The sequence below is a fragment of the Esox lucius genome, chromosome 18 (assembly GCF_011004845.1).
Source record: "Esox lucius isolate fEsoLuc1 chromosome 18, fEsoLuc1.pri, whole genome shotgun sequence".
Lineage (NCBI taxonomy): Eukaryota > Metazoa > Chordata > Actinopteri > Esociformes > Esocidae > Esox > Esox lucius.
Genome location: NC_047586.1, coordinates 5,447,628 through 5,463,084, shown reverse-complemented (window position 1 = coordinate 5,463,084; position 15,457 = coordinate 5,447,628). Strand labels below are relative to the sequence as shown.

Sequence of the window (15,457 nt, the reverse complement as noted above, 5' to 3'; positions counted from 1 at the left end):
TGCATGGTTGTCTGTCTGTCTGCCTGCATGGTTTTCTGTCTGTCTGTCTGCATGGTTGTCTGTCTGTCTGTCTGTCTGCATGGTTGTCTGTCTGTCTGTCTGTCTGTCTGCATGGTTGTCTGCATGGTTGTCTGTCGGGTCGTCTGTCTGTCTGTCTGATTTTCTATCCATTTGGCTGTCGAGTGGTGTATCTCCTGTCTGTCTGTCTGCATGGTTGTCTGTCTGTCTGCATGGTTGTCTGTCGGGTCGTCTGTCTGTCTGTCTGCATGGTTGTCTGTCTGTCTGCATGGTTGTCGTGTGTGTCTGTCTGCCTCGCTCTAAGACAGGATCTGCAGAGGTCTGCTGACAACAGTCGGTATGCATGAAATCCTGTGGAATAAGCATCCTCTGGGACCCAATAGCATTCCAGGGATAATGGTTATAAACGGGAAAAGGGGAAAAAAAGGTTTTGTCCCAAGGGCAGGAATAACATTTCTCTAGTGAAGGTATTTACCACTCATATCCTTTTCTCCCTTCAATGTACTGTAGAATTTGCCTTGGTTAACACAGAACATATAAGCCTTGAAATAACTTTCCAATTTCTGGCGAACGCTCTGAACTGCGCAGTAAGCATAAGGGCGGCAGGTATTTAGGGAAATCGGCCAACTATCCAGGAACATTGGTGGATGCACCATTTTACTTTGGGACATTAGAAATCTACTCAGATGTCAATTACCCCAAGGAAAAGAGAGGTTCCAATGTACATTTCGTATGTGTGTCTAGCAACACACACACACACAAGACACACAGACATATGTGCAGGATCAGCACTGGAGATGTGGAATGACTGAAGGTCAGGATATCAAAGACTGTTGCACTCCTAGGGATTTCACTTCAGCTGTCTTCTTATACTCCTTGAGCCATGAGTCTACAGGCTTTCATTAAGCGGACGGCGATGGGAGAGGGACTACCGTATGTCTGTCTAGCCTGACTGGTTTAACACGGACAACACAGAGGAACGGGGGGGGGGGACAGATGAGAGAGAAAACAGGGAGAGACGGATGGAAGGACAACCGGGGGGGAGTGAGAGAAATACCTGACAAGCATGTAACCAGGTGGATATTGCATAAGTCCATGAAATGAAAAGTTGCCAGATCATATCCCCAAGCCGACGGGATGAACGATCTGTGCCACTGACCTTGAGCAAGGCAGCTGACCCGATCTGCACTCCTGTAAGTGATTCTGACTGGGTGTGTCTGCTAAATAAGTAAAAGACACTTGAACACACCAAGGGATGAAAGAGATCCATTCGCCTGACAGATAATCACTAGGAATTTGTCTTTAAAATAATACGCTGGCGCTTTCCAGTGTAATAGCATTTCCATTCATGCGTTTCCGGCTCCAGGGTTTTTTAATACCGGCAATAACACTTTACCACATTGTACAACCAACATTCCCCCACATCCCTGGCTCCTTCACCCGGTCGCCCGCTCCAGAAACACACGCGTTTAGTTGTGATTGTAGCCTAACACGGCTTATCTTACTGTCTAGGCAGCCGGGCCATTGAAAGAGACAGAATGAGAAGATTTTCATGTGCCTCCTGTCCCTCCCTTCAATGAACTGGGCGCTACCTAGCAGTCATTTGGCACAGCTGTCTCGTCGCCCGTGAGATATAGGTTGCGGGTACTGTCCCTGTGTGTGTGTGTGTGTGTGTGTATGTGTGTGTGTGTGTGTGTATGTGTATGGGTGTGTTTGTGTGCGTGTGGGTATGGGTGTGTGTTTGTGTGTGCGTGCGTGTGCATGCGTGCGTGCGTGTGTGGGTATGTGTGTGTTTGTGTGCGTGTGTGTGTGTGTGTATGGGTGTGTTTGTGTGCGTGTGTCTGTGTGTCTAAGCGGTGGCTGAGCGATCCCGGGCATGGTCACCTGAACAACCAGTGAGCTGAATGATGGATGCCCACCAGGCGTAAGGAGGCCACTCAGCCTGTTACTTAAAAAGAGGCCAGCCTGCCAATTACCTCAGCAGCCTACGTCGTGTTTCTGTAGGGAGGAGAAATGGAAAGGGACAGAAAAAGACAAAAAAAGACAGAGAGATAAAGAGAGAGAGAGAGAGAGAGAGAGAGAGAGATAGAGAGAGAGAGGGGTTGGGGATGCGTGAGGTTCCGTGGGTCTCTAGTTAAGCAGTGGGAGATGGTGGGAATCCTCAAATGTACCCAGTATCAAAGGCCTTCTTTCATTGCTGTGAGGAACTGGTCCAAATTAGGAAAGAGTGGGTAATGCTATACTCAGGCATTAGGTACCACGTGGGGAGGGATCGTAGATTTAAACAAATGGACAGAATAAAAATGTAAACACAAATGGCTACTTGGTCATCCTCCGCGATGCTTTAGGCTACAATTATATTGTGCCACTCCGCCAACAGAACTCGACACCCTCCAAACGTTTACTTCTGCTCTTCGCTGAAGCAGAATCCCTCATTTTGAAATGCAAGAGTCAGCAAACACACTGAAGTCTAAAAGCTGCTGGCTCTTTGTATGATGTTCCAGAAGATCAATGATTCATAGAGGGTCATAGGAAGTGCAGGAAAGAGTCCAGGTCACTTCTACCATACAAATGCATGATTTTCAGTCGCGAAACATCAACTAAATCAACTCAAACAAATGTTTTAAATGTCTAAATCTCACTCTGCTAATGCCTAAATAGGCTTTGTTTACTGATCAAGGATACAGCCTTGAATGTAATCCAACAGCTGCTCACCAACTGGCGTATTCTCAAAAGAGACAAAACACTTGTCGACTTGATGGGTTAACCTTCCTGCTAATTGATATTTGCATTCTGATTCATTAAATCAGTGGATTTGCACAGAACCTGGTATAAAGCCTGAAACTTGGTTTGAGGTTTGTGTGCTACAAGCTTAAAGCCTTAATCCTCAGCTGGATCTGTTCAACCAGCCGAGTGCTGTCCGTTCCATGCTTCTCACAATCTTTTCCTTCAGCGAAAAACACAGCTGCACAGCCAAAGTGCTGCCTCGATGTGATATAGACAGTCGAGCCTCGCTGGGCATACAGTCCGGTATCGGGTCGACAACACCGGACACAAAGCCACATTCAGCTGTGATCCAGACCTAAATGCTTTCAAGCACCCCCTGCGTCCTGGGCCTTTTGGGAAGTGGTGAGTACCATTAGACAGGCTTGTGGCATTGCCGGTCTGTTGTGGAGCACGACGGAGTTGCCGCCATTTTATTTTGCCAACATAAAAGCTGACCGAGTCAGTCATCAAAAACGTAGAACTTCATGGCCGACTGAGGCCTGACAGTGATTCTAGTGACACATTACGAACATACAAATAGCGTGATACACATCTCGCCCAGACTGCATCTTTAACCGTTGAAACTCTGCCTTTAGGGACAAATTTCGGATACCGAATAGAAACTGTGAGAGCTTGTCGCCAATGTGGCAGTCTCTCCATTGAATAAAACATCCCTCAAGATCTTGATTGACAGGTATAAATAAGGAACTACTGTATGAACAATCAGATCCACAGTAAGACCTTTTGAATCTGCAGGCACCATCCATGCCAAACTATGCTCTGCTAGTGCATCTTTCCCATCAATAATATATTGTATACAATTACTATTCTCCCAGTCCATTAAATAGAACATTGCATGGGCAGAAAACAACCCATGGATACCTTGGTCATCCCATTGGCTCGCAGATCATACAGACCCACAAAGAACGTAAAAATCCAATCAAACATGGGCACACCACCATATCTGTCCGGTGGAATACTGCATGCAAAACACGGACAGTCGACCAAATCTATTAGGCGGAATACCACAACAAGACACGAATGCCATTAATAAAGGACAACAAGCAGTGTTCCCCTTTTACTGTAATCAGAGCGGCAGCTAAATTGTGATGCAACGCCACAGGAAAACAGAATATTACCACTTACCACTTTTGTCAAGTATTATCGTATCTGTCTTATTCACCCCATGTTTCGGCATGTTTTGAAAGCCCATAATAAATACAGCGAGAGAGAAAGACAGAGAGAGAGAGAGAGAGAGAAGAAAGAGTAAGTTGACTTACATTGAGTCCCCTCTGAAACACCTGCTCTCCCATGACGTTTGCCAGCATCCGAATGAGAGCAGCTCCCTGAAGACAGTCAAACAGAAGAAAGACCCACTCGATCAATAATCAATAGTGTTGTAGTAATAGCCTATGTAACACAACGATCTAGCACCAGTGCTGCTGCCTTGTGTGTCGCCTATTTGAACAGAAATATGACTACATTAAAGACTAACATTTCCCTCACATCACAAGGACCCAGAAAACAAATCCAACAAATTCTATCTGTTGGGTGAAACAACACAAAGAGCAATCCTGGGGGGATCAATTGTGATCCGTTGTCATGAGATTTGAATGCCATTAAAAAACGGTAAACATAGGAGAACCAACAACCTGATAAACATAATCGATATGAATACGTTTCTTTATTTTCCCTTACCTTTAAAACCCTAAACAATGTGCACATTGGCAAAACACTCCACGGAGCTAATATGATAACAGGTATAAAGCCTTTAAAATGTGGTTTCTAATGTGTACTTAGATTCAGATGCTTCTTTATATGGTAATTCATTTTTCACTTCCTCTATTTGCTGTTTTGTTTGTTTTCTACTTAGCTTTGGCCATGTCAACAAATGTTCCCTGTGCCAATAAAACCCTAACTTTAACAATAAACTGAGAGAGACGGACAGCAGGGTGAGAGACGGACAGCAGGGTGAGAGAGAGAGAGAGAGAGAGAGAGAGAGAGAGCGGGAGGCAGGGAGGATGGAGGGAAAGGGGGAAGGGGGGATGGGTATAGAGACAGGGAGATGGATACAGTAAAAGAGATAAGAGTCTACGATGAGCCTCTGTCTGGTGTTTGACCGACGGGGCGGTTAATTCAGACGGACTGAGGGCGACTGGAGAGTGGTGAGGAGGGGGTGAGGAGGTGGGGAGGAGGGGGTGAGGAGGTGGGGAGGAGGGGCGAGGCTCAGACACAACCAGGGGTGCAGAGTGGAGCCCGACTCAGCTGATAGCCCAGTGATGGAGGTGACGGACGGATCACTGAGACAGACAGCGGCTGAGTCCTAAATGTCGCCCTGTCCCCTACTGAGGCCTTTGGGAGTGCAGACAGATGGGTCCCCATTGGGGTTAGGGCACTCGACAGGGAACACATGCCTTCTAGGAGGCACTCAGCCAGGTTGGCGATGCTGTACCGGGAATATCTCCAGGCATGACTGTCTGCTAAAAGGACAGAGCAGAGATAAACCTTCGCCTCTCCCTGGTTCGAACTGTCTGCTAAACAGATCAAGCACATATAGACCCCAGCCTAGTCTCTCTCTGGTCCAGAGAGTCTACTAAATAGAGACAGACCCCAGCCTAGTCTCTCTCTGGTCCAGAGAGTCTACTAAATAGAGACAGACCCCAGCCTAGTCTCTCTCTGGTCCAGAGAGTCTACTAAATACAGACAGACCCCAGCCTAGTCTCTCTGTGGTCCAGAGACTCTACTAAATAGAGGCCGACCCCAGCCAAGTCTCTGTCTGGTCCAGAGAGTCTACTAAATAGAGACAGACCCCAGCCTAGTCTCTCTCTGGTCCAGAGAGTCTACTAAGTAGAGACAGACCTCAGCCTAGTCTCTCTCCGGTCCAGAGAGTCTACTAAATAGAGGCAGACCCCAGCCTAGTCTCTCTCTGGTCCAGAGAGTCTAATAAATAGAGACAGACCCCAGCCTAGTCTCTCTGTGGTCCAGAGACTCTACTAAATAGAGGCCGACCCCAGCCAAGTCTCTGTCTGGTCCAGAGACTCTACTAAATAGAAACAGACTCCAGCCTAGTCTCTCTCTGGTCCAGAGACTCTACTAAATAGAGGCTGATCCCAGCCAAGTCTCTGTCTGGTCCAGAGACTCTACTAAATAGAGACAGCCCCCTGCCTTGTTTCTCTCTGGTCCAGAGAACTACTAAATAGAGACAGACCCCTGCCTTGTCTCTCTCTGGTCCAGAGAGTCTACTAAATAGAGACAGACCCCAGCCTCTCTTTGGTCCAGAGAGTCTACGACCAATCAACTAAAGAGAGACCCCTTCCTTGTCTCTCTCTGGTCCAGAGCATCTACTAAACAGAGACAGCCCCCTGCCTTGTCTCTCTCTGGTCCAGAGTGTCTGCTAAACGGATGACTCAGAGCTTTGGAGAGAGTGAGGTGCCTCTTGGATCCAGCCCAGACAGGAAGACTGATGCTCACAAATCAACATAATAGGACTGAGGCCGTCCTACTGTGAGAACCAGTAACATTACTCCAGAGATGTTGCTTTTTTCCCTTTTCAACACTGGTTGTCTAATTAGGCAATAAGGCCCAAGGGGCTGTGGTATGGGGCCAGTACACCAGGGCTAAGAGCTGTTTTACAGACAACACAGCCGTAATATACTGGCTAATATAAACTAAAAACTAGTTACCAATGTGATACCAGTGGTATATGGTCTCATAGAGCATGGCACTCAACACAGGGGAAACAACCTACAGTTCAGAAAGCTTGTTATTAATCCGTGCGGTTTGTGATGTGATGATTGGTTGAACCTGGTATTTCAGACTGTATATCGTGGGCATGACAAACAAAAGAAAATTATTGTTGACCAGTTGACAATAGCAATAAGGTACCCCAGGGGTTTGTAGTGTGTTGGATATATACAACAACTAAGAGCTGTATCCAGGCACTGAAGACTGTAAATCAGCAAAATAGGAGCGAAAGAGGGTCCAAAACAAATGTGTTTCCATCTCTTCTATTCTCATCTCAGGCAAAAACTCAGCCTCAATATGTTGCATGTTTACTTCTATCTGTACTTGTTGTCTTATACTTGGTATTCAGTCATAAACTTATTTCACACAGAAACACAACAGGCTAACGCTCGCAAATCAACCCAATTGGATTTACACTGCCGCCCTGCTGCTTTGGGGAAATAAACAGCCAAAAATGTTTTTCAGTTTTTGTTTTAGCGGTTGTTGTCCAAGGACTGGTATGCTGTGATGCACCTCTTTTATATGACAAAGCCTGGATGGTTTGAAAACTATTACTACACATTTTATTATTAATCTGGTACCCTTGTAGTTTCATGGTAAAAACTCAGCGGTTTTCTTTTCCGCTCTACTTCTGTGCTGTTTGTGTTTTTACTTGGTATTCTGAGATGAAGGTATTTTTTAACAGGGCTTATATACAACCATTTATCTGGAGAGAGATGTAATTAGAAAAAATGCTGCCTCTCCCTGGTTGAGCTGTTTATTACCCCATCATTCCCCCAAAGCCACCAAACAACGTCCCCCCTCTCCCGACTCCCTCCCTCTCTCCTCTATTATCTCTCTGTCTCTCTCTCTCTCCCCCCTCCCATTCTCTCTCTCTCTCCCCTCTCAATATCTCTCTCTGTGTCTAGCTCGCCCATTGTCTCTCCTCTTTCTCAGTGTCTCTCCTCTTCTTTCTACGGCTCTCTTCCTCTCTTTTTCAATATGTCTCTCTCCTCTCCTCACTCAAACTCTCTTTGTCTTTCTCTCTCGCTCCCCTATCCCGCATCTGCGTCTCCTCCTGTCTCTTCCTCTTTCTCTCTCTTCCTCTCTCTTTCTCTTTCTTTCTCTATCTCTCTTTACTCGCCTCATCTCTGCACCAACATATTATTACCTCTCTCATTTATATGCAAAGAGCTTTTGAATTAAACCAAAATTGTTTTACATCAAACACCCAGCAGATTAATTAAATCTCAACGCTGGGAGATGGTCTCAGTTTAGTCGGTAATAAACCTGTGGTGAAAGTACCACTGATGAATATATGCGGAAAGAAAGCGGGATGTATACTTCATTCAATAGACATGCAGTTAATTGAACCTTAGTGATGCTATGGTTCTGATCTATGTCCAGTTGTGTGTGTGTGTGTTCGTGTTATCACCATTGTGTTAGTGTACCTTCTTGTACGCGATCCAGTCGAAAACTCTGTCTATGTCCACAGCCTCGTAGACCTCCTGGGAAATGGGGTGGGAGCTGGCCAAACCATCCAGCAGCATCACCTCGTGGAGAACGTCAGTCAGGAACCGCTGCTTCTCCTGGGGGTCAGGGTTGAAAGGTCAGAGTTCAGAGCTCAAGAAAGTTCGAATACACAAGTCAGAAATGTGTTAGTCACAACTGCAGATTAATGACAAATGGAATATGTTCCATGTCGCATCCGGAAATAGGTGTTCTGACCTGAATGTGAGTAAGAGATAACGCAGGCTTGAAACACATTTACCAATTATCTCAGGTGAAGGTAATGCTGTTTATCTCTATACATAATTATCACAAATCTCATCCTACTGAGAGTGATGAAGCGTAATTCCAATCCGCAGAAGATTCAAATATAATCAGTTTATTAACATTAGTACATAGCATGGCATGGGAGCTGAAGTAACTAACACCCCAAATATTTACAGGAACAAACTGCTTGGTCTGAACGACACATTTATCTGCTTGTCGGCTCTGGAATTTGATCTTGCAGACATTCAGTTATAGGCAGATAATCCGACCGCTAAAATACCAAACCCCACCGCCCTCCCATCTCGCCCTTTAACCCCTGGCCTCTCCATAACTTAAGATTCCCCCATCAACTCTCATTCGCTCTCCCCATAGCTCCAGCTCTCTTCTCACCTCACCCCAAAACCTTCATCACCCACACCCCTTCCATCAGATGGGGTGAGGAATGGTGGCACTGTGAGTTGGCAGAAAGACAGACAACCTTCTGGGTGGATGAGGGCTCATTTGTTATGGAAATTGGTTTCCCTGACATGTCAGGAGGAACGAGGAAGACGTCAATGTTTGCCTTCTGGGGGGGAAGTTATGGAAGGGCAGAGACAAACACAGAGACAGGAAAGGATGTATCCATGATTATTGCATAAGCTCTCTCTCAGTCTGTGATTGGAAGGGAGGTGTGACGTTGTCTTTTCTGGGAGCGAGAGGTTAAAAATGCAACGTCATCCCCGACAGAGGATTAGCACGAAACAAATTGCCCGTTATTCACGGCTTTTGTGTTGTTTAATAAAACATCTGACAGCCGGGTTAGTACTTTCTTCTCTTCAGGAAATTAGAGAATCCATCGCCAGAGAATGATTTTCCCCATGATTCGAAACCTCAGAGTATATCTCTGCACTTCCCTTTTCCTTCCCTTTTCCTGAAAAAACATTCTATTCCTCTTAATGGGAGTTACATGAAAATGTGCAGTAGATCACTGTGGATTGCTGTCTTTCATGCCTCAACACTTTCATGCCATTAGCACGACGCAGCTAAGGAGTTGAGACACTGATATTGCTCATTACAGCTGTTCAATTCCAGTTCATTTCTGCAACAGACCAGTTCATGCCTCAACTGAACACTATTTCCTGTCTCTCCGTAGTTTCTTCTGGTTTCTACAATGACATACGCTGCAGTGCAGCCCCGTTCTCACCAAATGGCTTAGACATTGTATTATTGTAACAGGGGGATTACAAAGTCACCTATTTTTCCCTCACGGACTAATCTTTGCTTAATCCGTCTGAGCGGAAAACGAAACACCTTATAATGCAAAAATAACCTAAAAGAGATTGGGTGTCAAACCAAAATGATGTCAGGTTGTACTGCGCTTATTAGCACATAATGCAAAAGAACGTACGCAAAAACAAACACAGATGTTGTAATAAACATATTTACCAAAGTAAACGTTGATGACTAAAATATAATTATCTAACGAAGTCTCAATGGAACAATATCTAAGCAAAACATCTCTCCAATGGCTCGGGCATAAACAAATTAGCTGGTTTTGACATGGGAGGTAGTCATTATTCCAAGCAACGCTAACCAAATCCAATAGGAATGTTCCCAGTTACCCTTGGATTGCACAATGTAGGAGAACAAATTGTCCTGCAGTCATTGAGAGCCATTTATAAAGTAATCAATATTCTTTTGAGGACGATATTGAAGGGGATGCTGTGACCAGATGGGATAATATGAATGTCCCAAAGGCCCAGTAGACCTCTACACAAAAGCACTGTGCTATATTGGGGATATAATTTGGTACAAAGACAATGTATGTTGGTTTATGCCACTCTATTGACTAATTATGACAATCAACCATCATGGCCAAACAGCCGCTATGTTACGCTTGAGAATACATCTAGCATTTCAAATATGTCTATATTTCCTGGTCTGAAAAAGGGTAGTTATTAATCGAGAGAGAGAGAGAGAGAGAGAGAGAGAGAGAGAGGTGGAGAGTGAGACAAAGAAAGAAAGGAATAAAGAAAGAAAACATGAGATTTAAAAGAAAAGATATGAAGAGAGAGAGAGGGTGGGGGGGTGAAAAGAGATACAGAGACAGAGAGACAAAAAAGAGATTGACATCAGCAGCTGGTGAGGAAGTGCAGATGCCAATTGAGTTCCTTAACTGCCCTATTAAACGTCCACCATTAAGAGAGACCCTCCATCTGGACCATATGCGCTCTCTACAGGAGCATTAGACCTGATCAGAGTTAATTGGGGTTGTTTTCTCACTCTGCAGGTGTCCCCGCCCCCCCCCCACCGCCTCTATATTCGGTCTGCCACCTCTGCACTAGCTACTGGTTGCTCCGGGATTCAGCTGGATTTGTTTACTTACACACACATACACCTATGTAGGTACACAGACAAATGCAACGTCACACACACACACATACACAGCAGGACACCAATCAGAACCCAAAGAGGCTTGTGTCCAAGTCACCGCTGGATCTCACACCGCGGCCGTGGCTGTCCTAAAGGGAAACCATGTTGGCTGTGTAGTGCACTAGTTCTGACCATACTCTCTTCTCAATCTAGTGCACTAGTTTTGACCATACTCTCTTCTCAATGTAGTGCACTAGTTTTGACCATACTCTCTTCTCAATGTAGTGAACTAGATTTGACCATACTCTCTTCTCAATGTAGTGCACTAGTTTTGACCATACTCTCTTCTCAATGTAGTGCACTAGTTTTGACCATACTCTCTTCTCAATGTAGTGCACTAGTTTTGACCATACTCTTTTCTCAATGTAGTGCACTAGCTCTAAAGTGAAATGTGTAATTGGCATGGCAGATTTCTAAACTTGGAGTCAAATTGACGGCTTGTCATCACCTACCCACTCAAGCATGTCAATCAGGGGCCTGTCAACTGTGACTTGGGCATAACTCTCCAACGTGACCTCCTTAAACAGCTCCATGTTCGACTGGCGCCCCGTGTTCACCCAGCTAGCGATGTAAGCTACCCAAGGTCTGATCGGGAAAAATAACCTGCACCTGTTTGGTACCTCAGAAGACTCATAAGACTCAGCAGTACGAAAGGCTTCCTCCCCTGACAAAGAAAAAAAGACGAAGCCCGGCAACAAGTTCTGGGTGTCACGTTATGGCCCGGCAGCCCAGCACCTGTTTCCCCTAATCACGGACCCAATCTACGTTCCTGCTACCCCAATGTATCTTCTTGGTCTTTGTTTCGGTTCCACTCATATGCACCTGGTTCTGTCCCGTTCCGTGTAATATTTTCTTTTCCGGCCTTTTCCTGTTCGTTATCCAGTGTTCAGTATTTGATTCAGTTCATTTATTTGATGTCCTCCGTTGTTCCTGCACTTGTGTCATGCCTCCACTCGTCAGCGTTGCACCGGTCACACAATCTGCCCCTATAACTCAAAATACGGCCACCAGAATCACATCACCGTAAAAGGGCCTCAGAGATGTGCTACGGCTGAAACCCTGGGATAATTATACGTTCTGCTTTGGCATGCTAATGAAATATTTTTCTAAGCCGAACACTGATATGAGCCCTTATTTTTCCATGAAGAGGTGTAACATCAAGAGATCCGGTCTGTGTCTGTTGGTTTTCTTTGTCAGTCTGTCTGTCTGCCTCAACTGTCTTGATTAACTGAAGTGACAATTATAATATTTCTGCTGTGATCTAAAACATAGTTTTGAAGTGTAATTATACATGGATAGGATTCATGTCTTTCTTAATCATTTTAATTGGTTGTTATTCCAAGACAATACCAGTACATTAATTAAAACTAGGCATCTAGAAATGATTTAATGATCACTAGGTCTCCACACAGCCTTTAAATAAAGACTAATTAATTCAAACTACCTATGAACACATTAGCACCTTGACTTGGGGATTGTTCCACACCAGGAATGCAAAGGCAATAGACAAAACTATTCACTGTTCAATTCAATGAATAATTGATCAACTGCAATTTAAAACTACTGCAGAGTTAGAAATACCCAAATTTTGATTAAAATGTTTCAGGAGTTTGCCAATTACCTGCCGGTTCTGGGAAAATTGGTATCTGCCAGTCTGAAATCCAACACAAAGTTTTTTTTTTAATGAATACCAAACCCCACCGTATCCATTGAGTTTAATGGATATCCAGTCTATAATTTTTTTTTTTATAAAATCAGGTGTGTGAAATGTTAGTGTTGCCACCTACCAGTTTCATAGAGTACAGAAGAAAACTGTTTGTATGTGTTTCCAGCACAAGAGACAAGGGTCCATTATAAGTTAAGCAAATCAGATTATTCTCATTCTATTCTTTAACTTTTAAAAAACAGGTGAGGGGGCTTCGCTCAGGCTGATATAGGAACAATAAAAAGAAGTGCAATTATGTAGCCACATATACCAATTTTCAACGCCAGCGCACCGCTATAACCTATGGCTAATATCCAATACATTTCCTCATGCTAAGCTAGGCGCTACGCCAGCCTGGACTATTGACACTGGAGGAGATACTGGGATAGGGTTTGGTTTGTTAACTAGTGTGTGTAATGTGAGGGGTGCATCCATCGACATCGTTGGTGTCATGCTACACGGGCAGGGAATATATTAACCGAGGAGCACAGTCCAGCGTGTCGCCACATGTGTCAAGCGGCCTCTTGGCCAGGATGTGAAATATTGGTCTTTAAACAGCCCCTCCCCCCCACCACACATACACACACAGGGAAGGAAGCCACTTTCTATTCAAATGCTGCTGCCATATCTACTGAGATGGAATCAGTGTAAATTACAACCGCAACGCAAGATTTATGTGGCCCGTCACTGTTTAGTTATCAACGCAGAAATAAATTGGAAATGTATCGAAACGAACTGTGTTTTCCACATCAGCATGAATAAATCGCTGTCTGGAAACTTGGAGGGAACCCAAACTGACTTTTAGCAAACAGCACTTTGTCTGTTTGTTCCACGCTGCAAACTCCTCATGACACATTACGTTATCCAAGCCGGAGATGCATGCACACATCCGCTCTTAAACGATTATGAATACGAAACAAACAAGACTGAAACTCCGATTCCGAGGTTAAAGCTGAAAATCAATGGTTTGTCATGCTGGACATAAATAGTGTGGCAATATAATAAATTATCTAACAGAATGTTATTCGGTTAGCAAATATAATATTTTTTTTTATTTTCTTTAATCAAATGACAGCCCAGTCATTAACATGTGAAACTGTTTCAGTGGTTGGATAGCTTTAGAAAACAGCGTTAAGTAAGACAAGGGGAGTAATGACGGGTTGTTACTGGAGTAGTTATAGTACAATTCCGAAGTGTTCATTCACTGTTAAGAAAACACAACCGAAATCTTACCATGTTCCATTTGGGAAAGAGAAAGTCCGTTCCAACGTACTCAAAGAAGTGAGCGAAGCCTTCCTTCAGCCAGACGTCCTCCCACCATACCGGAGTCACCAGGTCGCCAAACCACTTCAAAACATAGAGACAAAATAATAGTTAAACAGCACAGTCTTCTGCATGTGTCCGACAGTCAACCCAAATGTAATAGCTTGAGCGCATGATACCGGGATTAAGCTTTTTTCAAAGTGTAAAAGGAGTGAATGTCTGTAAAAAATTTCCACAATCCAACCCGGGCTGGAGTTGAATCTCGTCTGCCCTAAGCTTTGTCTACCTTATCGCACTCCATTACCTGAGAACACAAGGATAAACACATTTCCATAGAAAATCTAATTTGTCATACAAGCCAGACACAATTCTGTTTAAACCTTTATCAAGAGAGGCTTGAATGTAAAAACAGGAGTCGCAAACTTGGAAACTTTTTGCCAATTTTATGCAAGGTCCTTATCCATTCAAAATACAGGCCTAGATTTTTAATGCTTAATAACGTGTCTGATATTTAACATAGGCTAGTTATTTTCTGTGTATTTTAGTATTTAAAAATAGGTAGATTTTATGAAATAACTAATTTGAGGGTTTACTGTGAATTTGGATTTATATACATGAATAGTGTACAAATTTGTTTTATGAACTATTTTCAAATACCTATTTGAAATACGTTAACACTCCTAGACTTAATGCAAAGGAATATTTTTTGTCGATCTATAAGAATTTTTAAAAACGTACCAAAATAGTATTAGTATATAAATTAATATAAAAAAGAAATCCAAACACATTTGACCATTTAACTACTTAGAATCTGAAATCATGTAAATTGTAAATATACCAAACATATTCCTATTCATAAAAATATTTGAATTTGTGAATTACGTACTTAGCGAACGTTAGCTAATGTTAAGCCTATCTGTTAGCTACAACTGTTTGCTAACATTAGTCAATTTGAGGTGAGATGAAACTCAGTTTCTGATTTTGAAGAAATGGCAATGCATACAATCTTACTGTTACACTCTGTTACACTTACTGTTAGTTATTGCTGTTTGATTATTGCTGTTAAAATGCCATAGTAACCATTACAAAGAGTATCGTTTTTATGTTTCACTGTAACATTTTGTAATGCCACTTATATCTTTCAATTAAAACGATTAGCCCTAACTAAAAGGTTTGTTTTGAATGGAAACCTTGTCGAACCCCTCTGATCACAGAACGACATAAAACATCTTGTAATTCAAATCGATCTCGATGGTTCGGATAAATACCTATTTCAAATATGTTAAAAACAGGATGAAAAGACCATGAAATAATGGAACATTTTAACAAGCTTGTTGAGTGGAGAAAACAATATTCGTCATCCAGATGTCCCATTAACCTCTCATTGCAACATTTCAAACATTTGCATACCTAAATAAAGAGCTGCTAATAGGCTAGTCGGCTGCAATGAAGTGATCCACATTCCAAATGGCATCCTTTATCGGCGCTGGTAAAAAGTAATGTTTTTACTTTTTAGGGAGCCATTTGGGATGTATCAGCGATGCCATGACTATGACAGTCTTATGTAGGGTTTCCAAACGCTCTTTGGGAACAAAAGAACAGGATTCATGTCATGCGCCGTCGCTGATGCCTGAAATGGCTGTTGATTTCTTGGGTGGTTAGCAATCTAGGTCACCTGAAACACCACGCGTCGGACCACCTTACTTCGTTTTCACGCTAGTCGCGTCGACCTCCGCATACGGACAAAAGAGAAGATCAACCCGTTTGATGAAGCCACCGTTAGCAATTCCCGCC

The 15,457-nt window shown here is 43.4% G+C and overlaps 1 protein-coding gene across 2 annotated transcripts in view; it reads right to left on the bottom strand.

Annotated features, from left to right (window-relative positions):
- Positions 1-15,457, bottom strand: part of LOC105023119 (thyrotropin-releasing hormone-degrading ectoenzyme) — a 162,485-nt gene that overhangs the window by 64,895 nt on the left and 82,133 nt on the right. For both annotated transcript variants that reach the window (XM_034287934.1, XM_034287935.1), the window contains 3 exons: positions 13,634-13,747; positions 7,959-8,096; positions 4,065-4,130 (listed from right to left, as the gene is read on the bottom strand). In XM_034287934.1, coding sequence (XP_034143825.1) covers positions 4,065-4,130; positions 7,959-8,096; positions 13,634-13,747 — 318 coding nt within the window. The remainder of the gene's footprint in view (positions 1-4,064; positions 4,131-7,958; positions 8,097-13,633; positions 13,748-15,457) is intronic.